The following is a 23,341-nucleotide window of genomic DNA, read 5'->3' on the forward strand; positions in this document are numbered from 1 at the left end:
CTATTTGGGAAGTACAACCGACACCGGGTTGCCACCGGAAGTGGCTGTAAAGGCCTGTGCCCCTACAAGTCCCCGCCTCCAATTGCGCTACCTGTAGGCGACAGGCCACCCCCACTTCCGGCCCCTGGAGCCTTAGTCAGCAGCCCCCCTTTCACTGCTTTCCCATTGGCTGTCGCAGGGACGCGCTGTGATTTCCCATTGGTTGTGTCTCTTCTCCAGCACCGCACCTCCTCCTTCTAGGTACTGTCTCTTCTTCCGGCACCCGATAGGCTAAAGGCTGGGAGGGCGTCTGCCTAATTTAACCAATGAGCTGCGTGAAGAGTGAAGGCGGCGGCTGCGTAATGGAGGCAGGGCGGGACTTTGTGTGGCTATTGGCTAGGGCGGGCACAGATCAGGGATATGATTGGTTGGGGAGAGGGGCACCGTGGTGGGGGTCGAAGCTGCGCGGCCTCAGCAGCTGCAGGAGACGGAAGTGGTGAGACCGCGGCCTCCGAGGGTCGGGCGGACGCCGCCTGGGTGAGTCACCATGCCCCGTGCACTGCCAGTCTGGGAACCGCAAGGACCCCGGCTTGCTCGGCTCCGCCCCGACCCCACCAGCTTTCGTGAGCTCCGCCCTCTGTCATTCGGGGCTCCGCCTCCGAGTCTTTAGGCTCCGCCCCTAGAACCAGGGCACCTGGGCTCCCCTGCCAGCGTGGCCCGCCCCCCGGGGCCAGATCCCTTAGGTCCAGGAACCCTGGGCTTCCCAGGCCCGGTCCTTGTCTCTTCCTCCGTTTCCCTGAGGCTGCGTGCCAGTGGGCGGTGAGGCAGCACCTTTGGCTTGCCGCTTGCTGGCTCCCCCATGAGGAAGCGTGGGCTGTGATGAGGGAGGCGACAGGACTACAGATGGAGGCTTTTATACCTGCAGCCTTCCGGGGGGGCATTGCTGGACTGCCCGAACTCAGATAGCAAGCATGAAGGAAAGTGTCAGTGAAACCTGGGCCTGGCTCCCTAAGTGGGCCAAGGAGGCCTATCCTGAAATTTCTGTTGCTTAGGCCCAGTTGACAGGTACTAACTCAGGCCTGGGCTGGCCTGATTCTGTCCCTGTTGTGTGACCTCCTCCCACTAACCTGTATCACCCCACGTAGTGTAAGTACACTCAGCAGGACCTGTCCAGCCCTGCTGCCTTCTGATCACAGGTTGTGGTCCCCTCCCTCTTGTCCTCTGCTCTGGACTTTGCCCCCAGTAAACAGATCAGGTGGGTGCTACTACCAGACTCAAAGGCCAACAGACATTCCACTGGATTCATGTCCCCACCAGCGCCAGAGGTGGGTCTTGGTTGAGCAGCCACTGTCTCTTCAGAGTTGGCAGTTCTTTTGCTCTCCCACAAAGAACAGGATTTGGAGCGTTCTACTTATCCTTCTGGGTCTGGGAATCAAGATACTTCAGTTCTGCTGAATAATCTTGGATGATACTCTCAGTCCTGCTCCAGAACTTTGTGGCTGACTTCATGCCCTGCAGAATCACTTGTTGCTTTCTCCCCATGTGGTTCCCATTGCCTCTGTCTGGTATGGTGACTTGTGGAAAGCCTGGATTCTCTGTGAGGGAGGATATTAAGAGTTGTAGAGCAGTTCAGCAGTAGATGTATGGCATTTGTTCATTCTATGGTGATGTTAATGGTGTTCTTTACTCTTATGTTTCTCTGTCTCCTTACAGTGAGAAGCAGGCAGCCAGGACCCTCACCACGGTAGAATGGTGAGTACTCTCTTTCCTCAGACCTTTGTGTTTTCTGTAATTCTTGTCTTTCTCCTGTGAAGCTGCCCCGCCCCTCCCGGACCTTGAGCTCCAGGCTACTCTGTTCAGCTCCTAAACAGGTTCATCTGCTCTGGAGATAAATTAGAGTTTCTTTAGATTACAGAACATCAGCCAACATACAGCACTGGGAGAGGAAGCCTCTGGAAGTCTTTTTTTTCTGCACGTGCAATTAGCTCTTCATAATTGCCCTTTTTTTGGTTTTCTTGGTTCCTGGTAGAAGTTCTCCGTTCTGGTCTGAAAAGCCAGGCCTCCTTTATCTCGAGATCGTTGTACTTCCTAGTGGGGTCCTTGAATATTGTGGGTGCGTATCAGGAGAGACGCTACCAAAACTGCCGGGCTTCTCCAGCTCTAAGGTGCTGCTGTCTGTTAAGCTATTGCAGGGAATAGATGACTGGATATATAGCAGGATAGCATCCTCAAGGTGCCCAGAATATCACTGGGGGGTGTGGGTGGTTATAATGATCCCCTGTATTTTCCATTAACTGTAAGTAACTGCATACTTTCTCACTAGGCCTAAAGTCTTAACCAGTAAAACAAGACAAGACTTACTTCTTGAGGAATCTAAAGGTTTTAGTGAGATAATGTTTGAAACATGTCTGGCTCATAGTAGATGCTTAATAAAATGTCACTTTTTTCTCCCATTCTTCCAAAACTCAAACCCAAACCCAAACCCAAGCCCTGGTTTCTGAAAGTTACCAGGCACAGGAAGTGTGGGGTTCCAACCAGCAACTTGTGTGACTCTTGGTGACATTTTGAGCCTCTTGTCACTGCTCCTTCTTCTTTGGCCCTCTACCCAACTCCCACCGTCCCCCTATATCTTTGGGTTTCAAGTTTCATTTTTGCATAGCTGCCGTGGGCCATAGTTTCAGCTCTTTTCTTTCCCAGCCTTAAAAATTCTCTCTCTTCCAATTAAGACTTTCTTACCCAGACATCAGAGGATGTGAAACAAGAGAGGGATGGAGCCTAAGGAGTACGGTTGGGCCTTGGAATAAAAAACTCAGGGAATTTCACTTTCAGGAGTGTGGAATGACCTATCTGGCACTAGCCCAGTGTTCATTGTAAGGAGCAGAAAGGGAGTGGGCTTTAGTGAGGTCAGGGTGTTGGAGGACCGTGATGGACAGGGGTGTGTGTGGTGGGTGGTGGTTTTGGAGGGAAAGGAGGAAATCTTGAAACTGGAAAGGGCACGGGGTGGAAGTGGGTGAGCTCCATCTTGGGAATTTAGGACAGGCATTGCGGGAACTCAGATAGGAGGGGAGGGCGTGGGGACGGATGTGTGAAAACGGGTGTGGGGCGGCTCACCTGAGAAAATGGGAAGTGAGAAGATGTAGGCATTTCTCCTTCCCCTCTCATGCAGTCTGGGGACAGTCCGGTAGCCCAGACTCCTGAAAGCCCCTAGACGTCCCCTGAGCACGCCCTCCCACGCAGCTGAGGGGCTGCGGGGAGGGAGGGGCCTGGGGCTGTGGGCCGGGCTCCGGGGACCGCCCCGCCCCTGGCTTCCTCGCGCCGTCCTGGACACTCCCCTGGCACCCCTCCCTCCGGCGCTCGTGTGGGAGGGCGGAGCTGAGCTCGCTCCATTGTGGAAAGGAGGGGAGAGGCGCGCGGGAGTCGCGCGGAGGCCCCACCGCCAGCGCGCTCGCCTCCTGGCCGCCGCGGCTGCACCTGGCGAGCCCCGCAGCCGGGATGCGGCGAGCGCCCGGGATTGGCGGGCAGCGCAGCGGCTCCGGGGACATGTGCGCTGGCCCAGACCTCCCGCGACCATGAGCCTGACCGCCCGCGTCTCCTGCTCCATGCTCAGCTGCTTTGTAAGTGCCGGCCTCGCCTGCGGGGACCCGGGCCCCCAGCGCTTGCTGCACCCGCAGGGGTCCGCCCAGGGCCAACCCCCGAGAATCCGAATTTCAGCCCATCCCCCTTCCCTAGGCCCCTGGAAGGGGAGGGGGAAACTGCCCCTCTTCTTTCTTGGACTTGCTTTAATCTTTGGGTGCTGGGGATTGTCGAAGTCTGGGGATCGAAATTCTGTGACCCATCTTGGTCCCGCAGCGACTGCCCTTGACTGCAGAGCTCCAGGCCCCGCCCTGCAGGGATACGTCCCTTTACCTCCGCCTCTCCATCTTGGTCCCACCCGCTGCATCCTTGCTTGGGGATGTGGGATGTGGCTAGTAGGCTGTCTGGGATGATAGGGGGCTGGTTGGGGAGCACAGGATGTCTGCGTTGTCTCCCTGGCTTCAGTCCCTTTCCCCTTCCACCACTCCATCCCTCACCTGATATGCCAGTCTTTTCTCCTTGACTGTCCCCCAGACAGGCTCTCTTCTCCATCTTCCCTACCTCTGCAGGCCTCCGTAACTCTGCATCATTCCCAGCCCTTCCCTCCTCCCGCTCTGGCTTAATGCTCCTTCCCAGCTTCCCCATCTGTCCTCTCAGATGTTCCCACCCTCCCCTCCTCACCCCCTGTGGGTGTCTGCCAGGCATCTCTCTCTACCCTGGCTGTCCTTGGGTCTCTTGGTTCCTCCCAGGCGCGTGGATTCCCTTTTCCCCCCCTCCCTAGTGGTTGGGAGGAGAGTGACTTCTGCTTGCTCTGGGTATCCTCAGGATTTCCCCTCAGATCAGCTGGCAGGGCAGGTGGCTTGGCGGATGATGGGGGCTGGTTAGCAATGTGGGCCTAAGTGGAAGATAAGCTCAGCTCCAAAACATCCTCCTTTTGAAAGCATCCATAAAGGCCCTCTAGAGGCACAGGACTGAATCCCCCAGCCCACTCCTCTTTGTCTCCTTCACCCACCAGATCAAAGCCTCTGTGGCCATGGGTGCCTGCTTTCTCTCTTGTTTCTGTAATCAGCTGCCATACCTGGTTCCTTTTCCTCATCTCAGCACTTCCCATTACCACTTGTGCCTTGTCCTTACATTAGCCTTTCCTCTCCTTAGTTTTCTTTCTTCCTCCATTTGGGGAATCTTGGTTCTACCACGGAGATTCCCCCTTAGAGGAGCGTAGGTTCTCAGTTCCTCTTTGGACCACTCTTTCCTGAGGCTTACTAGGCTTGAGAACACCTCCCATCAAGCCAGTTCTCCTTTTCCCTCCTCTAGTGACCACAACCTTTATAAGTGTGTGTGGGGTATATGTGGGTTTATTGAGGGGAGGGTTGTAGAATGAGGCCTAATGGGCCTGGTGACTTAGGGCTGAGGCCGTCTCCACAGGGTGAGGAGGGGCCCCCCAGCCTGGAGTACATCCAAGCCAAGGATCTGTTCCCCCCCAAGGAACTAGTGAAAGAGGAGGAGAATCTGCAGGTAAGGAGGAGTTGGGGGCCCAGGATGGGTGGAACTCCCTGCTTGGTTAACCCCCCACACCCCCATCCCAATATCTCCAAGGGGCTAGTACCGGAGTTCTGGCTTCCTGCTCCCTGGTTTCTGGAGGGAGGGGAGTCCGTCTGCATGTGCATTATGGAGCATTTGGCCCCAGGGAAGGAAAGGCAGCTTTCCTGTACAGCTGTTGCCTGGTGCTGTTACCGTGGAGAGGACTCTTCTGTCCTGTCTTGGCCCAGCTTTTCCAGAGGGAATCCCACAGATCATGGAGGAAGGGAATCGAGGGTGACTCACTTCTGGACTGAGGGTTCCTCTGCCCCTCGGCAGGTACCCTTCACAGTGCTGCAGGGTGAGGGAGTGGAGTTCCTGGGCCGGGCAGCTGATGCCCTCATTGCCATCTCCAACTACCGGCTACATATCAAGTTCAAGGACTCTGTCATCAACGTGAGTTCCTGTCATGTTCTCCCACGCTCAAGCCAGAATCCCTATGAGGTGCAAGGTGGGATTGCTCCAATGCTGTACCTGATCATGTCTCCAAAAAGTTGGGGTTCCCTTTTCTGACTAACTTTTTATTTTCCTGTCTGCCTCATTTTTCTAGCTATAGGTCTTTCTGTCTCTCTTATTTCCCCTTCCCTTCTTTCTTTCCCTTATTTTATTGCTGGCCTTTCTAAGGGGCACAGTGGCTTGTTGGAAGAGTGCCATTTAACAGCTATGTGACCTTGGTGAAGTCACCCAACTGAGGCCCAATTTCCTCCTTAATAATTTGGAGTGAAAACACCTGCCTTATAGATTTCTTATGATTATTCATTGGGGTCACATATGTAGAGGACCCAGCACAGTTACCAGGCACTTAACAGGCCCTCAGTAAATGTCTGTTTTCTTCCTTCTGTTGATGCATCAGCATCTGGGGTGGGGTGGAGATGAGGTGTGATATGGGGAGAGGGGATCTGAGCTTCAGTTTACCCTTCCTGTAAAGGTTCCCCTCCGGATGATTGACAGTGTGGAGAGCCGTGACATGTTCCAGTTGCATATTGCCTGCAAGGACTCCAAAGTGGTGAGGTGAGAGCAATGGGGCATCACTCAGGTCCTCTCACCCTAATCTTGCCCAGACCTGTCTGCTGCAGGGTTTCTGTGAAGCAAGAAAGGAAAAATACTGCCTCACTTTCCCAATTTGGAAGAAGAGGTCAAAATCCTGTCTGGGCTGAGAGATCAGTTTTCTGACCCACAGTATCTTGACGCGAAGAAATGGGAATAATGCTTAGCTCAGGGGGTCACATAGGATTAAATGAGATAATGTGTATGAAAGCATGTAGGACGATATCTGCCATACTGCACTCACATTGTTGGTTCATTTATTTATTCATTTAATACACATTTATTAAGCACATTACTCCAAGCACTGGGGATACAGCAGGGAACAAATAGACAAAATTTTTTGCTTTCATGGAACCTATATTCTAATGTGGAGATACCAGCAGTAAATAATAAGTGAGTAAAATATGTTAAATGATGTTAAGGGTAAAGGTAGAAAATAAAGCAGGGAAAGGGGATATGGAGTGCTATGGGGGTGAAGGTTGTAGCTTTAAACAAAGTGATCAGAGAAGGCTGCACTGAAAAGGTGACATTTGAGTTAAGACCTGAAGAAAGTGACCATGTGGATATTTGGGGGAAGAATGTACCAGGCAGAGGTAACAGTGAGTATAAAGGCCCCGAGGTGCATTTTTACCTGACATATTGAAAGAATGGCCAGGAAGCTAGGTTAGCGTGCCTGGAGTGGAGTACATATGGCTGAGGATAGTAGGATATAAGACCTGAGAGATAAGGGGATGGGTGCCAGGCTGTCATCTGACTGGCTTTTTCTTTGAGGAAAATGAGAAACCACTGGAAGGTTTTGAGCAAAGGAGTGATGTGATCTGATTAATGTTTTATAGAATTACTCTGGCTGCTATTTTAGAATAGCTAGAAGGTGACGTGGACAAAAGCAAGGGTAGAAGCTGGGAGACGAGTTAAGCTTATGCAGTTACCCAGGTGAGATATCATGGTGGCTTGTGTAGGATGGTAACAATCAAAATTGTGAGAAGTGGTCAGATTTTTTAAAGTAGAGATGACATGATTTGCTGACAGATTGGATATGAGAGAAAGAGGAGTCAGAATACTCTAAGGATTATGAAAAGGATGCCCAGCTTAGAGCCTGCCGCGTGCTCAGTCCGTAGGGATTCAGGAAAATCCACATTGCGCTTCCCTATAAGGAGGTTAAAGTCTAGTTCTGAAAGAAGAGTTAACATGTGGAAATATGCTATGGAAAAACTTACCATTTAATACTCCAAGCACATTAAGAATAAGAGAGGAAGGGGTCTGTGGAATGGAATAGGCTGGGAAGGCTTCAAGGAAGAGGTGGGACTGGAACTATGTTCAAAGTGTCAGTAGGGTGTGGCTAGGCTGAAAGAAGATATTCACAAGCAGAAGTGAAAAAAAACAAGACAGGAATAAGGGGAGCAGGACTTCAGCCTGAAGCAGAAGGTGTATGTTAAGGAGTCACGGGAGATAACACAAGGAGTAGCGACATTCAGGGCCATGTGATAGCTTTTAGATTTGATACAAGAAATCGTAGGGCGCCATTAGACGGGACAAATATGTCTCAAGGATAAGACTTCTTGGGAGGAGAATTGTGACAAAGATAACTTCTCTCAGGTGTTGGCCAGTGTCCCTGGTCCTTCCCAGGGTCCCAATTACCTCCTGCTTTGCAGCCTCCTCTCTCCACTGCCTTCCTGTGGCCATGTTTTTGACCCTTTGGTCCCAATGCACACCCGCGTCTTGCTTCACTCTGTGGCTTCTTGCCTGGCAGGTGCCACTTCTCCACTTTCAAGCAGTGCCAAGAGTGGCTCTCACGGCTGAGCCGGGCCACAGCAAGACCTGCCAAGCCTGAGGACCTCTTTGCCTTTGCCTACCACGCCTGGTGCCTGGGACTGACCGAGGAGGACCAGCATACTCACCTGTGTCAGCCAGGTGAGGCCAAGCTGTTTTCTTTGGGAGACTTCTTATTCCTTGGTTTGCATCCCTCCTCCACCCCCTGACGTGGTGCTCTTGGATGCTGACACGTGTGGGGACTGTTTTGCAGGAGAGCACATACGATGTCGGCAGGAGGCTGAGTTGGCGAGGATGGGCTTTGACCTGCAGAATGTCTGGAGAGTCTCGCATATCAACAGCAACTACAAGTGAGAGGGCAGGGGCTGGGGAACCAAAACAGCCGTCCAGACCCAGACCTCCTCCACATACGGATAAAGCCCAGTGGGCACAGCTCCTGGCTCTGTGGGGAAGGAGGGTTCCTGGTCCCTCTTCCCACAAAGCGATCCCCGGGGATCTTGTTATTCCCTGTCTTAGATCAAGCTCGGTGATCCCATCTGGTCTCTTTTCAGATTGTGCCCCAGTTACCCTCAGAAGCTGCTGGTTCCTGTGTGGATCACAGATAAAGAGCTGGAGAATGTGGCTTCCTTCCGCTCCTGGAAGCGGATCCCCGTGGTTGTGTATAGGTGAGGCAATGAGGGATAGGAAACAGGGAGGACATGTGTTTATGCAATAAGAGTCAGAAGTGGAGGTTTGCAGCAGCATGGTGGACTGGGAATTGACACCCTGCCAGGAAGTGGCTGTGAAATAATTTTAAAACAAAAAAATGCCTTAGTTTTTTTTCTCCTAAGGATGAGGCTTTTGGGGACTTTATTCACTTTCCTTTTTTTTAGGTATGTGTAAAATTTTGCATTAGAACAGGTTGGCAAAATGGCCTGTAAATCAATCCTGACTGCAACCCATGCTATGTACAGCCTATGAGCAATGAATGGTTGTTACATTTTTAAAGCATTATTTAAAAAAATAAACAAACAAACAAACAAACAAAAAACAGAAAGAAGACTGTGTGACAAAGACTGGCTGTGACTTGCAAAGCCAAAAATTGATTGTGTGGTTCTTTATGGGAAAAGTTTGCCGACCCCTGACCAGAACAGTGTAGCTAAAACAGAATGAGACAGGTGTTGAAGTTGAGTTGTTCATGCTCTGGGCTCAGGCTTGTTCTCCTGCTGGGTGTCTGTACCTGGAGCAAGTGCTGTGCAGATTTGATGAGTCAAAGTCACCTTGGGAATACAGAGCCCATTTGAGAAATGTGTGTGACAGCGCTTTGTATACTGTAAAGCGCCCTAGGGGCTTTTGATTGCTATTTTCATGGCCTGGATGAACTGGTAGCCTCTGTTGGCTTTGGAGGTCTTGGTTCTGTTCCCTTGGAGTCTCAGTGGTGGCCTCTGGGGGCTGTGAATGCCAAGGGCACCCTGGTTTTTTCTGTTCTGTCAGACACCTACGCAATGGGGCTGCCATCGCCCGCTGCAGCCAGCCTGAGATCAGCTGGTGGGGCTGGCGCAATGCCGATGATGAGTACCTGGTCACGTCCATCGCTAAAGCCTGTGCCCTGGACCCGGGGACTAGAGCCACTGGGAGCTCCCTCAGCACTGGGAATAGTGATGCCAGCGAGGCATGTGACACTGACTTCGGTAAGGTGTGGGTGGTGCTGACCCCCTGGGGAGCAGGCCCCCACTTTGGCCGCATTGACTCCCAGGGAGTCCTCAGTGAGGATGGGAAGAAGATGACAACACACAGGCTGCCTGGGTCCCTGCATTTTGGGAGGCTGTGGGGTGTGAGGGGCCTCTAGTATATTCTTCAGAAAGGCAGTACCCCAGCGTAGGGTGAGGCTGGGTGGCTGGCTGACCCAGGCTCTTCTCACTGCTGTGTATTTAGATTCCTCCCTGACTGCATGCTCTGGAGTGGAGAGCACAGCAGCCCCCCAGAAGCTGCTGATCCTGGATGCACGATCCTACACGGCGGCCGTGGCTAACCGGGCCAAGGGTGGAGGTTGCGAGTGTGAAGGTATTGCTGTCACCCCAGTATCTGCAGCCAACCTGTGCTCTGGGTGGCCTTGACAGGAGGGGTACGGGGCAGCTTGTGGAGTGAAAGGAGCCAAACAAAGCTGGCTTGGAATCAGGACTCTGCCACTTAGCTAGCTGTGACTATGCTTCCATTCCTTAATCTAAGTCTTATTTTCTCCTCTGAAAAATGGGGATGATGCATACCTCGCAAAGTTGTTGGATGTTTGGAAGTTACATGTATAAAATTATTGGCACAGAGCAACTACCATTGAGAATTCACTCTATGTTGTCATTACTAGCAGTACTACGGTTATCATTTGTTATTAATATTATTACTACTATTAGTATATGGCACCTGAGTATAAATGGGTGATAGGGATTTCTGGAGTACATTTAGCTGTGGAAACTAAATCATGGAGTGTTGTGCCCTGCCAGGAAAGCTTTGCCCACTGGGACTGCTCTTGTCCTGTTGAGCTGTTTTCTAGGACATGGTCTTAGGTGTCACTCACCTCTTTCACGTCTGCAGAGTACTACCCCAACTGTGAGGTTGTGTTCATGGGAATGGCCAACATCCATGCCATCCGGAACAGCTTCCACTACCTCCGTGCTGTGTGTAGCCAGATGCCAGACCCCAGCAAGTAGGTGTTCCCTGCTCGGGTTCCATCCTCCCTCCAGTTTCATCCCTTACCCAGTACTTCTTGTTCTTGGAAAATTAGACAGGGGGATGGGAAGTGTGGAGGTACAGGAGACCTGAGGGCATGGGTGCAGTGAGCCAGTTCCAAGAACATGTCTTCTACTTCTCATCCGAGACTTTGGCACGGCCACAGGACGTGGGGTTCCTTTTGTTTGGATCAGTTGTCCTCCTCAGAGAACACAGAGAACCGTGGAAAGAAAGTGGCTAAATGTGCATGTGCTGCTGCCTAGTTTTTCTGTTGATCCTAAGAGTCTCTCAGTTCCTGTCTTCCCTACCTTCTCTTGGCAGAAAAGCCACGGGCTGGGCCTCTTGCTTCAGGCCTCACTCGGGACTTTGTTAGCTGTGACTGGCTGTGGGTGATGGAGAGACTGTTGTGGCCTCCGTGCTTTTAGTGACAAACTTGATTTCTGCTCTTGTGTAGCTGGCTGTCGGCACTGGAGAGCACCAAATGGCTGCAGCACTTGTCGGTGATGCTAAAGGCAGCCGTGCTTGTGGCTAATACGGTAGACCGGGAGGGCCGGCCTGTGCTGGTACACTGTTCCGATGGCTGGGACCGGACACCACAGATCGTAGCCCTGGCCAAAATACTCCTGGACCCGTATTACAGGACACTGGAGGTACTGAGAAGCGTTGGAAAAGAACAAGGAAAGGGGGTGCTGGGCAAACTGTTCGGCCCTATGGATTTGTTTTGAAGATTTTCAGTAGAGGCCATTGGTGCTTTGAGTCCTCTTCTGTGTTCAGTCCTGTTCTTGTCTGAAGCTGCCAGCTCCCTGCTTCTGGCATCCCCTGGGGAGTGGCACACTAACCTTTCCAGAGAGGCCCTAAGCTTGAACTCTCTTCTTTGCAGGGCTTCCAAGTATTAGTAGAGTCTGACTGGCTGGATTTTGGGCACAAGTTTGGAGATCGCTGTGGCCACCAGGAGAATGCAGAGGACCAAAATGAGCAGTGCCCTGTGTTCCTCCAGTGGCTTGATTCTGTTCATCAGCTGCTCAAGCAGTTCCCCTGCCTGTTCGAGTTCAATGAAGCATTCCTGGTAAGTCCTAAAGCCTGTGACCAGGGGGTAGGGTGGCCGAGGCCCCCAGGTACAAGCTGTCTCGGCTCCCTAGGTAAAACTGGTGCAGCACACATACTCCTGCCTGTACGGCACGTTCCTGGCCAACAACCCCTGTGAGCGAGAGAAACGCAACATCTACAAGCGGACCTGCTCTGTGTGGGCCCTCTTGCGAGCTGGCAATAAGAACTTCCATAACTTCCTCTACACACCCGGCTCAGACATGGTAAGCCTGAGCCCTTATCCTATAGGTGCTGCCTGGAGACCTGGAGGGAGAAAGATCGAGTCACTGGGGAGAACATAGGGCCAAAGGCTTAGGGAAGGAAGCGGGACCTGGACCATCTTACAATACACTAGTATGGGCTGCTTCCCCAGGTCCTGCATCCTGTGTGTCATGTCCGGGCCCTGCACCTCTGGACAGCTGTTTACTTGCCAGCATCATCTCCATGCACACTCGGGGAGGAGAACATGGATCTTTACCTCTCTCCAGTGGCTCAGAGCCAGGAGTTCTCTGGCCGCTCTATGGACAGGTAAGATTGCCCTTCTTGCTCTCTACCTTTCTCCACTAAGAAGGCAATAACTGCTTTGAGTTTTACCTAAATGTTGTTTTCTTTCTTTTACGAGATATTTAAAAGCAACTTCTTGAGTCAGTTGGAGAAGTTTGGCCCAAGACTTGTAGCTAGCCTGGAGTGCAATGCACTCTGTGCATTTTCAAGGTCCTCCCTTAAGATAAGACTGGTTACCTTGTTTCCTGTAACTGTTATCATCCTGTGTGACATACCCAAGCAGGGGAGAGGAGAACAGGAGAGAAGGGACTGTTTCAGGAAGGTTTGTGGGAATGGTCTTATGTTCCCTGATAGAAGGCATGGATGGGTAGCTTGCTGTCTTAGTAGTAACCTTTGCTGTATCCAGCATTAGCTTCCAGAAGCCTCTGACTCTCAGGGAAACAGGCTCCCAGAAGGGGGATGACCTTCACATTACTCTGTCAGAAAAAGGTCAGAATTTGACGGGAGACAAAATTTAAAGTTATCTTCTGGCAGAACGTTTTGGGGGAAGTAGAATGGAGGTTGGTTAAATTATAAGAGTAATATGTGTTCCTTATTTAAATGAAAAAGTCAAACAATATAAAAGTAGAAAATGAACGTCCTCCCTCCCTGATCCTTGTCCCCAGAGGTGTCCTTCCAGATGTTTATCTGGACGTAGATATGTCCACGTTCTCATACTGTCATACAGAAACATTTTTTTTCCATACAAAGACAGAATCATATTTTGCATACTGTTCTGCAAGTTGTTTTTCTCACTTTGTGTTAGGGTGTCACCCCATGACAATATAAAGCTGCTTTATTATTTTTAGAGGCTGCATAATAGTCCAAAATTAGAGTGTGTCATAATTTATGTAACTAGTTTTCTATTGGTCATTTAGGTGATTTCCTTTTTTTTTCTCATTACAAGGAGTGCTTTAGTTAACATCCTTACACATATCTTTTTTTTAAATTGTAGTAAAATACACATAACATAATATTTATCATCTAAACTATTTTTAAGGGTACAGTTCAGTGGTGTTACCTTACATGTATACCTTTGCATCTGTTGCTAGTATTTCTGCCAGGTGAATTCCTACAGATAAAAATGTTGGTTCAAAGGATATGTACATTTCAGATTTTGATTTTTGTGTACCAGCAAACGTTTTTAAAATTAAAATATAACTTACATAATTGGTTGAATATTATAAAGCAAAACAAAAACCCCAACCCCCTTAATTGTTGGTTTTAGCGTTTTTGGAGCTGAGTCCATTGTCAGGGGCCCATGCATAGGCTTCAGGAGTTCTGTGATTTTTCTCCTTCCTCAAACTATGCAGAATTTGGGTATAGGTTGAAAAGTTTACTTTTCCAGGGGTAGGGGCCATAATTTTCTTATGAAATTCTCCCTAAGTTCTGTGACCCATTCAATAATCATTGCCTTAAATCAATATCTAATTTTTCACATCAATAAATGTTTCTTTAATACCTACTAGTTGCCTAGTGCTATGCTAGGGTTTATGGGCTATACCAAAGAAATAGAAGATATTGACGCTATTCGTGATACTTTAAAAAGCTGTAAGATAATTCTAAGTCAACATCTAAGTAAATAAGAGCATGTGTAGTTCAAAGCTTTTAGAGAAATGAGAAGTAAGAAAGGGATCATTTGGTGACTCTTTACTCAGAGAAGTTTTTATGGCAGACCAAGCAAGAACTATGGCTTTTTTAGTATCTGTCTCAGGGCCTGGCACATAATAGGTCCTTTAGTAAATACTTAAATGAACAGACAAATGAATGGAATGAAGGGAGTTGGGAGTTTGGTGGAGAGGGGTCCAAAGGAACTGGTACACGAGAGAGTTTTAAAGAACTTCTCTGGAGTTGGCAGGGGTTGGCTATTTTGAAGAATAGAGAGAAATAAGTATGGGATAGTTCATTGAGGACTTTAAACATTACAATGAGGAGTTTATTTTGATTCAGTTGTCAATAGTAAATCATTGTAGGACGTCATTGTGGCCTGGCGAGAATAGGATTTTTTGAGAACTAATCACTGAGCAGGGTAGTTGGAGACACAGAGACCAGCCAGCACTCTTGTCATTCGGATATAAGGGCAAGAGTCCTTGGAAAAGACAAGGATTAAATTCAGAGACATCATAGAGAAGCCATTAGCAGGGTATGGAGTTGATTGAATATTGGAGGGTAGAGGTGAAGAGTAAAGAGAACCAAAGACAGTTTTCAAGTCCCTGAGCTTAGAAACTGGGAGGATATTAGTACCACCAATAGACATTGAAAAGTTGAGAAGACAAGTCAGTTTGGGGAGAAAGGAGATACAGGTAGGTTAGAATTGAAATACTAGTTGACAGCAAAGAGGAAGTATGCTATAGGCAATTCAAGATGGAGAGTTGGATTTAGAGAAATGGTGGTATAAAGGTCTTAAAGGAAATAGTTTCTTTAACAGCTGACCTGACTTAACCTTTGGTTCTACCTTTCCCAAGATCAAAAATGTCCTGCCCTCTCGCCTCTTCTTTCATTAAAGTCCAACACATTCTTCTATACCCAGCTCAAATCCTACGCTTTCTGTGTAGCCTTCCCTGACCACTCTAGCCGGATGAGTCTCTTGTTCCAGACTCCGCAGGCATTATTGTCTCTATCAGCATTATTTTATTGATTAAACCTTTGGTGTACATAAGCATCAGCTGTGGATGATTGCAGACTGTTGATATTGTTGAATCTGGGTAAAGAGTATGTGGGAATTCTTCAAATTCTTCTACTTCTTTTGCATGTTTGAAAGTTTCCATAAGAAAAAGTTAAAAAAAAAAAAAAAAAGGCTAAAAAGTTGCCAAGCTGGAATTCAAGCCCTGCCTATGGGATTCCAGAGACTGTAATCATAACCATTGTTATTGCCTTCCTGGAATTTCATGCCACAAAAAAAATAAAACTAATATAAAATTGATTACAAAAGTAAAATCAAACACAAACACCTTTAAAACATAATGTTTCAAAAACCAAACACTTAGAAAAATCAGCGATATTGTAACTACCTTCGAGAGCTTTTTCTATATTGGCTGGCCTGAGACATCTGAAAGTAGGAGCCCAGTGACGTCTCTGCTATTTCCTGACAAATTTCCCTGAAGTTTTTGTTGCTCTAAGGACTTGTGAACTGTGTTAAAAGTCTGAGAGGTCATCCTTCAAAATGTCTGTTACCCTTTTGGTGTGCACAAATACCTCTAGAACTCTTCAAGTACTGTATACTAGGGGAAGTTTCCATGGTGACTTGGGACTCAAAGGAGCACACTGCTGGTTGTAAAAAGCTGTGTTGGTTACTACTGTGATAGAGAGATAACTAATAGTAAGGAAAGCTGTAAAAATAAGGAGTCATGAGGATAGCCTTAATAAATTTGTCATTGGTTGCTTATATTTTGAATCATAGAATCTTTACAAGTTATAATTTATTACCGTTTTATAGAGGAGGAAACCAAGTGTCTGAGAGGTTAAATAACTTACTTGTAGTCATATAGATAATCAGTGTCACAGCCAATATTGTCTAGCTCCAAAACCCATCTTCTTTCTGTCTAACCATGTGTGATAGAGGCAGTTGGGCATTAGGTTTGAGGCTGAAATACTAGACTCAGAAGGCATCAGCTTAGAAGGCAGTTAAAACCATGGGAGTGACTGAGATAGATTGTCAAGGGAGATTGTGTAGGGTGAGGGCTGATGAAAGCTGAGGACAGATCCAGGCTTCTTGAAGACAGGGTTCATGTCCTACACTTTTTTCAGAGTAAACTTTTTGCAGTGAACGTTGGTTATTTGTAATCTTAAATGTCCTATTTCTTGTCAACTCTGGCTTTGATATTGCTTTGATGACCTGATTTTATATATTGGAGATGGGTCCCATTTCCCGACCTGGAGGTGTTGTGTTGTCATTCCAGATTACCTAAAACCAGATCTATGGATGATCTTCTTTCTGCCTGTGACACAAGCAGCCCCCTGACGCGCACATCCAGTGACCCTAACCTGAATAACCACTGTCAGGAGGCCAGAGTCGGCCTGGAGCCATGGCATAGCAACCCAGAAGGATCTGAGACAGCCTTCGTGGAATCTGGCATAGGAGGTCCTCAGCAGACTGCCGGAGAAATGGGTCTTCCTCCCCTTCTGCCCAGCAGCCAGAAAGACTACTTGACAAATAAACCTTTCAAGAGTCACAAAAGCTGTTCTCCAAGTTACAAACTGCTTAATGCCACAGTGCCCCAGGAAATGAAGAGCAACACCTCTGATCCTGAGATCCAAGTCCTGGGAGAGACTGAAGCACCAGCCCCAGACCCTCCTGCCCAGGATGAGCTGGGTAGGACTTTAGATGGCACAGAGGAGCCACCTGAACATTGTCCTGAGAAAGAAGATGTCAGTGCACTCTCTAAAGTCATTTCCAACAAGTGTGATGGAATTTGTGATTTTCCTGAGTCGTCCCAGGACTCCCTTGCAGGCACCCCCCAACAGGCCCAGCTAGACTCTGTGCTAGGTGTGCCCTCCAGATCTGCTCCAGATCACAGTCTGGGCACCCTTTGCAACCCACCGAGTGCTACCTGCCAAACTCCTGCAGACCCAAGCGCGGACTTTCTCAACCAAGAGCCCCCAGGGTCTGTGGCAAGCGTCTCCCACCAGGAACAGCCCAGTTCTATACCAGATCTGATTCATGGGGAGGAAGACACTGGCAAAAGAGGGAATAATAGGAATGGGCAGTTACTGGAAAATCCTCGCTTTGGGAAAGTACCATTGGAACTGGCCCGAAAGCCAATTTCTCAGAGCCAGATCAGTGAGTTCTCTTTGTTAGGGTCCAACTGGGACAGCTTTCAGGGGATGGTGACTTCACTCCCGAGTGGGGAGACCACCCCTCGGCGGCTGCTTTCCTATGGTTGTTGTAGTAAGAGGTCAAATAGTAAGCAGATGCGGGCAACTGGGCCCTGCTTTGGGGGCCAGTGGGCTCAGAGAGAAGGGGTGAAGTCACCTCTCTGTTCTAGTCATTCCAATGGACACTGTACTGGCCCAGGAGGAAAAAACAACCGGATATGGTTGTCGGGCCACCCAAAGCAGGTGTCCAGCACAAAGCCTGTTCCACTGAGCTGCCCTTCTCCAGTGCCTCCTCTCTACCTGGATGACGATGGACTCCCCTTTCCCACGGATGTGATCCAGCATAGATTACGGCAAATCGAAGCAGGGTACAAGCAAGAGGTGGAGCAGCTACGTCGACAGGTGCGTGAGCTGCAGATGAGGCTGGACATCCGTCACTGCTGTGCACCCCCAGCAGAGCCGCCCATGGACTATGAGGATGATTTTGTAAGTATTCACCTGCTGCCATCCATGCATCCATTTATTCTATCCATTAGCCTAGCATCCATTCAACATTCATTCCTTGGGTACTTGCTGTGTGTCACTATGTTTGGTGGATGGGTTGCGAGATGAAAGACGTAGTCCCTGCTCTCAAGGAGCTCAGTCTTTTGGGAGAGATAAGCAAATGATTAGGATATTCTTTTTTTTAACTTTTTATTTTAAGTGTCTTTTTCCAGGACCCATCAGCTCCAAGTCAGGTAGTTGTTTCAATCTAGTTGTGGAGGATGCAGCTCACAGTGGCCCATGTGGGGATCGAACCAGCAACCTTGTTGTTAAGAGCTCCGCACTCTATAATCAACTGAGCTAACTGGCCACCCCTAGGATATTCTTAAGTATTTTATTTGAGGGAAGCGTCAGGTGTTGGGGGCCAGGGTGGAGTGAAAGGTCAGGGAAGGCTTTCCTGAGAAGATAATGCTTGAGCTGAGTGCTGAAGAATGTGTCATGTTTAGCTAGGTAGACAGTGAAAGGGAAATACCATTTGCAGAAGCATGGAGGCAATAGGTATCCAGTGGTATGGCTCGAACAAAGGGTCAGGTGTGTGCGGGTGCGTATGTGTGTATATATGTACATGTACACTTGTGCTGGAACTGTGAGGGAGGAAGTTGGGTAGTGTGGGAGGTGATACTGGAGAAGTTGACAGGGATTGGAAAGGTTAGCTTGAGTTCCCTTATTTGGATTCTATCCTCAAGGCAATAACATTTTTGGCCACTGAGTAAATGATCAGGTTTGTATTTGAAGAATACCATGTTTCCCTGAAAATAAGACCTAGCCAGACCATCAGCTTTAAGGCGTCTTTTGGAGCAAAAATTAACGTAAGACCCAGTCTTATATTATAGTAAAATAAGCCCAGATCTTGTATTAATTTTTGCTCCAAAAATTAGAGCTGATGGTCTGGCTAGGTCTTATTTTTGGGGAAACACGGTACTACTCTAGCAATATTGTATCAAGTAGATGAGGCAGCTGAAACCCAGGTTAGGATGATTTGGGATAATCCAGGTGAAAGGCGATGACCATGTAGGCTTTGCTGTGTTGGCAGCCTGAGGTTCTGGCACAGCAGTCCTCCAGAGCTTCTAGAAGTCAGCTTCTTGCCTATAATATCTTGTTATCTACACAGGCACTTCACGTCCTCCTGTTAAGACATTCCCATTTGCTTGCTGCCCACTTGCTGAGATGGGATGTTCAGGGCTAACAACTTCTCACTATTCAGGATGATGATTTAGAACAGGAGTCAGCAAACTTTTCTGATAAAGGGCTAGATAGCAAATGCTTTAGGCTTTGTGGGACATACAGTCTCTGTCGCAGCTACTTGACAGAAGCAGCCGTAGACAATATGTAAATAAATAATTGTGGCTGTCTTCCAATAAAACCTGATTTACAGAAATAGCCAATAGGCTAGATTTGGCCTATGGGCTATAGTTTGCAAACCCCAGGTTTAGATGTAACAAGAGAAATAGTTTTCCGACACTGATCTAAAATAATGGTTAAGAACATGGGTCTGGGCTGGCCGGATGGCTCAGGCGGTTGGAGCTCCGTGCTCCTAATGCCAAAGGCTGCTGGTTCGATTCCCACATGGACCAGTGGGCTCTCAACCACAAGGTTGCCAGTTCGACTCTTCGACTCCCACAAGGGATGGTGGGCTCCACCCCCTGCAACTAAGATTGAACACGGCACCTTGAGCTGAGCTGCCGCTGAGCTCCTGGATGGCTCAGTTGGTAGGAGCGCGTCCTCTCAACCACAAGGTTGCTGTTGCCGGTTTGACTCCCCCAAGGGATGGTGGTCTGCGCCCCCTGCAACTAACAACGGCAACTGGACCTGGAGCTGAGCTGTGCCCTCCACAACTAAGATTGAAAGGACAACAACTTGACCTGGAAAAAGTCCTGGAAGTACACACTGTTCCCCAATCAAGTCCTGCTCCCCTTTTCCAATAAAAACTTAAAAAAAGAAAAAGAAAAACATGGGTCTCATGCCAGAATACTAGGTTCAAATCCCAGGTTGACTACCTATCAGCTCTGTGGTGCTGTTTCCTTATTTGTAAAATGGAGATAATAATAGTATACATCATAAGATTGTTGTGAGGAATTAAAGAAGTTCTCGTTATGTAATGCACTTAGAACAGGGCATGATGTATATATAGTAAACAAATATTAGAGATGATGATGACATTGATGTCTTTGCCTTTTCTTCAGACGTGTTTGAAGGAGTCAGATGGCAGTGACACAGAAGATTTTGGCTCCGATCACAGTGAAGACTGCCTTTCAGAAGCAAGCTGGGAACCTGTTGATAAGAAAGAGACTGAGGTATGTCCAGGCAAATATGTGGTAGGTACTTAGACAAGCCAGTGTGTGCTTCTATTTCTCAGAGATGAGTAACATGCTGTAGACCAAGTTCTCCCCCAGATGAGTGTCTTCGTTTTAGGAGAGTAATGGCCAACTATAAAGATAGGCCTTGTTGTTTTCTCCTGGGATGCTCTCCTTGTTGCAGTGTTGCTCTTCCACTTTGTTCACAAGGACCCAGAATTTTGCCTTGTCTCTTCTGTTAGGTGACTCGCTGGGTTCCAGACCATATGGCATCACATTGCTATAACTGTGACTGTGAATTCTGGTTGGCCAAACGAAGACACCATTGCAGGTAAGATGTTTTATGTGATTTGATATTGCTCGAAAAGCAGTGAGGTACCTACATATGAACAACATTGAATTAATATGAAAGTGGAGACATCCTTATAGCAACTATTTTTGTTTGCTCCCAACTTTTTTCTTTATTGACTCATGTAATTCCTTTTAGAGTATCATTTAATCTCAGTATATTGGCATTTCTGATGAACTCTTCTTTCTTTGTGCTTTGGCAGAAATTGTGGGAATGTATTTTGTGCTGGCTGCTGCCACCTGAAGTTGCCCATACCTGATCAACAACTCTATGACCCAGTCCTCGTCTGTAACTCATGTTACGAACACATCCAAGTATCTCGTGCCAGGGAACTCATGAGCCAACATCTGAAGAAACCCATTGCTACAGCTTCCAGTTGAATGCCAGAGGAGATTACCTGTCCAATTATAGCAGGTTTGAAGAGAGGATCTGCTTCAGGTGTAGTTTTGAAGGTTCTTTGGTGTGGCTCATGAAATTACAGAGCTCAAAGATACCGTCTTAAGAAATCCTCGGTATCATGAGACTGGAGCAGAGGAATTCCAATTTGACAGGAGGTCCTCTATGGGTGAGATCCTCACCTTGGGGTAATGGTCCTGATCCAGACCCAGAGTCTGGAAGCTTAATGTTGAGTTGGTGACTCCAGCTTCTTTCTCCTGGGGGGGGTCACAAGATGATGATTTCATAGATACTGCCTGGTGATGTGTGCCCCAAACAGCAATAGAAAGGCATATGTATAACCAAACTCCAAGTGATAACAAGATCCATCTCTCCTCCACCATGAAAAAAGCTGATTATAGTATATAAGGTAGGAATTCCTATCCTATTTGAAATGAACTATACCCTGTACCTCTGTGCTCTGTGTCTGTGCATGAAGGCTCAGTCTTTAGAGGCACTCCCTCTAGTTGCATTAGTTCTGTCTTTCTGTGGAGTTTGGTTTGAAAGACTGGTTCAGCAAGTGGAGGTTTTGCTGTATTTTTCACTTGGCTCATTGGCCAGCATCAGTGAATATTCAGTTTGGGGGGACAGTTGTAGGGAGTGAGACATTTTTGGGAGCAGAGGAAAACTCTGCTGATATTCAGTCCTGGCAAAAATCAGTTATTTTGAGCTGTGAAGGCAGTAATCTGTGTGACTCAGTGACAGCTCTTGAGGTATGCACTGTGAAGAATGAGAAGGGAAAAGCAGAAATTATCCTTGTGAAATATTTGCTGATTGTGCCCTACCTACCCTTTGCGCCTGACTTCTAGTTGTCCTGGTGCTAACACAGGAGCTACACCTTGATCCTCTCCTGGCATGAAAATAAAACCATGGTTTTTTTTGTTGTTGTCGTTCCATTGCCCACTTCCCTCATGTTGTCTTTCCCTTGGCTGCTGCCTCCTCTGGGTCACACTGCTTCTTATCCTGAACACTTGACACCTTGAGGGTAGAATTTAGTGTTTGGTTTTTACCTCCTAGAATATGCTGTTTGGTATGTGAGGGTTTCAGTACAAATGCTGCTGTCTATTTCTGTGCACTTAACAATGGAACCCAAACAGAAGAGAATAAAGCCTTGATACCAAAATTGGGAGAGAAAAATGTGTCCATTTGGACCAAACATTGTTTTTTTTTTGTTTGTTTCGTTTTGTTTTTTTCATCTTAATATGTACCAGTGGCACTTAACCAAAAGATCCAGTGATATAGCCATGTACTGTGGTTGGGACAGATACAGTCTCCTTGACCTATAATGAAACCACTAGGATTTCTTTTATACATTTTCCTTAATTTGTTGGTGTATAAGAGGTAAATTACACTTGGGCTTATCCTGTTTTAAACCTACTATGGTAGCTGTCTAACTGCTACTTTCATGTTGCTTCCTAGAAAAAAAATTTTTTATTCAAAAATAACTAGGATCTTCATTTAGAACAAGAATTGTATTTGTCCTGACCTTTTCTTCAATCCTACAGAGAAGCATCTGTGCTTTTATACTTACCATGGATGTAACCTAAAAAGTTTTGGCGTATTTAGGTCAGTCTAGCAGAACTCTTTTTCGTTTAAATGGAGTTGAATAATGGTGATTTTTTTTTGTGTCTGGGAAATTCCTGAGATCATTGAAAAAGTAACAAACTATCCCTTGTCTCTGATACATAAAATTCTTCTAAGCATTTTCTCAATCATTAAAATTTACTGCCAGTTGTGAGTGGCTTTTTAATTAACTTGACTTTCATTGTACTTCACTCTGCCCGTTTTTAGGAGTAAGATTGGTACCATTTGAGGGGACTGTATCTGTCTATTTTGTATGGCTGTTTTGAGGGACTGTCCCATCAGTGAACATACTGCATGGCCTTGGAGAGAGACTCTGGGCTGTCGCCTCAGATATATTCATCAAATACTCCTTTCAGAGCTCTTGTGGGTGTAAGTGACATGATGTGGCCAAAAATCCAAACTGTGCAGTTGCGTTGTGACAAACATGCAATGTGCTGTAAAAACTCAATACAGTTTAAATAAAATCTCTATATTAGTGCTGCTTTGTTGGGTCTTTTTATTCATTTTACTTTTTAAGAAAACCTAATGCATACTCAGTTTTTTCTTTGACCATGAGAAAGAACTAAAACATTTATACCCCTTCCTTCTAACCATTCCCATTTTTTTTATGGACCTCTCTTTTTATCAGCACAACTCTTGTTATATTCTTATTTGTTGATTGGTTGGGAGTTATCCTTAGGGATGCTGTAGAATTCTGTCCCTTCTCATGTGAGGTTTACTTCTCTTTAAGGTCTACAGTTTCACCAGCTGGTTGATCAGGCACACAGGATTGTGCCTGTATTCTCCTGATGCCGTCTTCATTGGCACCTCAGTTCTCATCCCACCTTGATTGTCCTGAGCAAAACCTTGGCTTAAAAGAGTATACCTAAATTACATAAAATGCTATCTAAAAGGTGACTTTTTACTCAGGGTACTACCCCACCATCAACAATTTTATTTGGAGAGATGAGCAATTCAATTGTTAGTACTAAGATTATAGAGTTAGGCCCTTTGTTCTCAAGAATGACTGACTTTGTATTGCCAAATGCACTTTCCGAGTTCT

At 47.3% G+C, this 23,341-nt stretch overlaps 1 protein-coding gene across 5 annotated transcripts; it reads left to right on the top strand.

The window, feature by feature from the left end:
- The first annotated feature begins 403 nt into the window (after positions 1–403).
- Positions 404–22,776, top strand: MTMR4 (myotubularin related protein 4). 5 transcript variants are annotated; one of them, XM_019736329.2, is made up of 19 exons: positions 404–516; positions 1,693–1,731; positions 4,978–5,067; positions 5,410–5,526; positions 6,059–6,141; positions 7,928–8,088; positions 8,201–8,297; positions 8,499–8,612; positions 9,421–9,617; positions 9,862–9,990; positions 10,516–10,627; positions 11,105–11,300; positions 11,531–11,716; positions 11,790–11,960; positions 12,110–12,264; positions 16,179–17,580; positions 19,821–19,931; positions 20,174–20,262; positions 20,483–22,776. In XM_019736329.2, exons 2-19 carry the CDS (start codon positions 1,729–1,731, stop codon positions 20,658–20,660), a joined length of 3,591 nt encoding a protein of 1,196 aa, XP_019591888.2. In that variant the 5' UTR covers positions 404–516; positions 1,693–1,728; the 3' UTR covers positions 20,661–22,776. The 5 variants fall into 5 exon arrangements, with proteins under 5 accessions (XP_019591888.2, XP_019591887.2, XP_019591891.2 ...); XM_019736328.2 differs by having other exon boundaries at positions 458–516; positions 1,693–3,593; XM_019736332.2 differs by lacking the exon at positions 404–516 and adding an exon at positions 1,022–1,044.
- Positions 22,777–23,341: the final 565 nt, after the last annotated feature.

This window comes from Rhinolophus sinicus, linkage group LG15 (assembly GCF_036562045.2).
Source record: "Rhinolophus sinicus isolate RSC01 linkage group LG15, ASM3656204v1, whole genome shotgun sequence".
NCBI lineage: Eukaryota > Metazoa > Chordata > Mammalia > Chiroptera > Rhinolophidae > Rhinolophus > Rhinolophus sinicus.

Coding starts and splice junctions, on each gene's coding strand:
- MTMR4 (XM_019736328.2), top strand. CDS start 3,549: ATGAGCCTGACCGCCCGCGTCTCCTGCTCCATGCTCAGCTGCTTT. Junction 5,527..6,058: donor TCAAGGACTCTGTCATCAAC/GTGAGTTCCTGT, acceptor CTTCCTGTAAAG/GTTCCCCTCCGGATGATTGA. Junction 12,265..16,178: donor TCTGGCCGCTCTATGGACAG/GTAAGATTGCCC, acceptor TTGTCATTCCAG/ATTACCTAAAACCAGATCTA.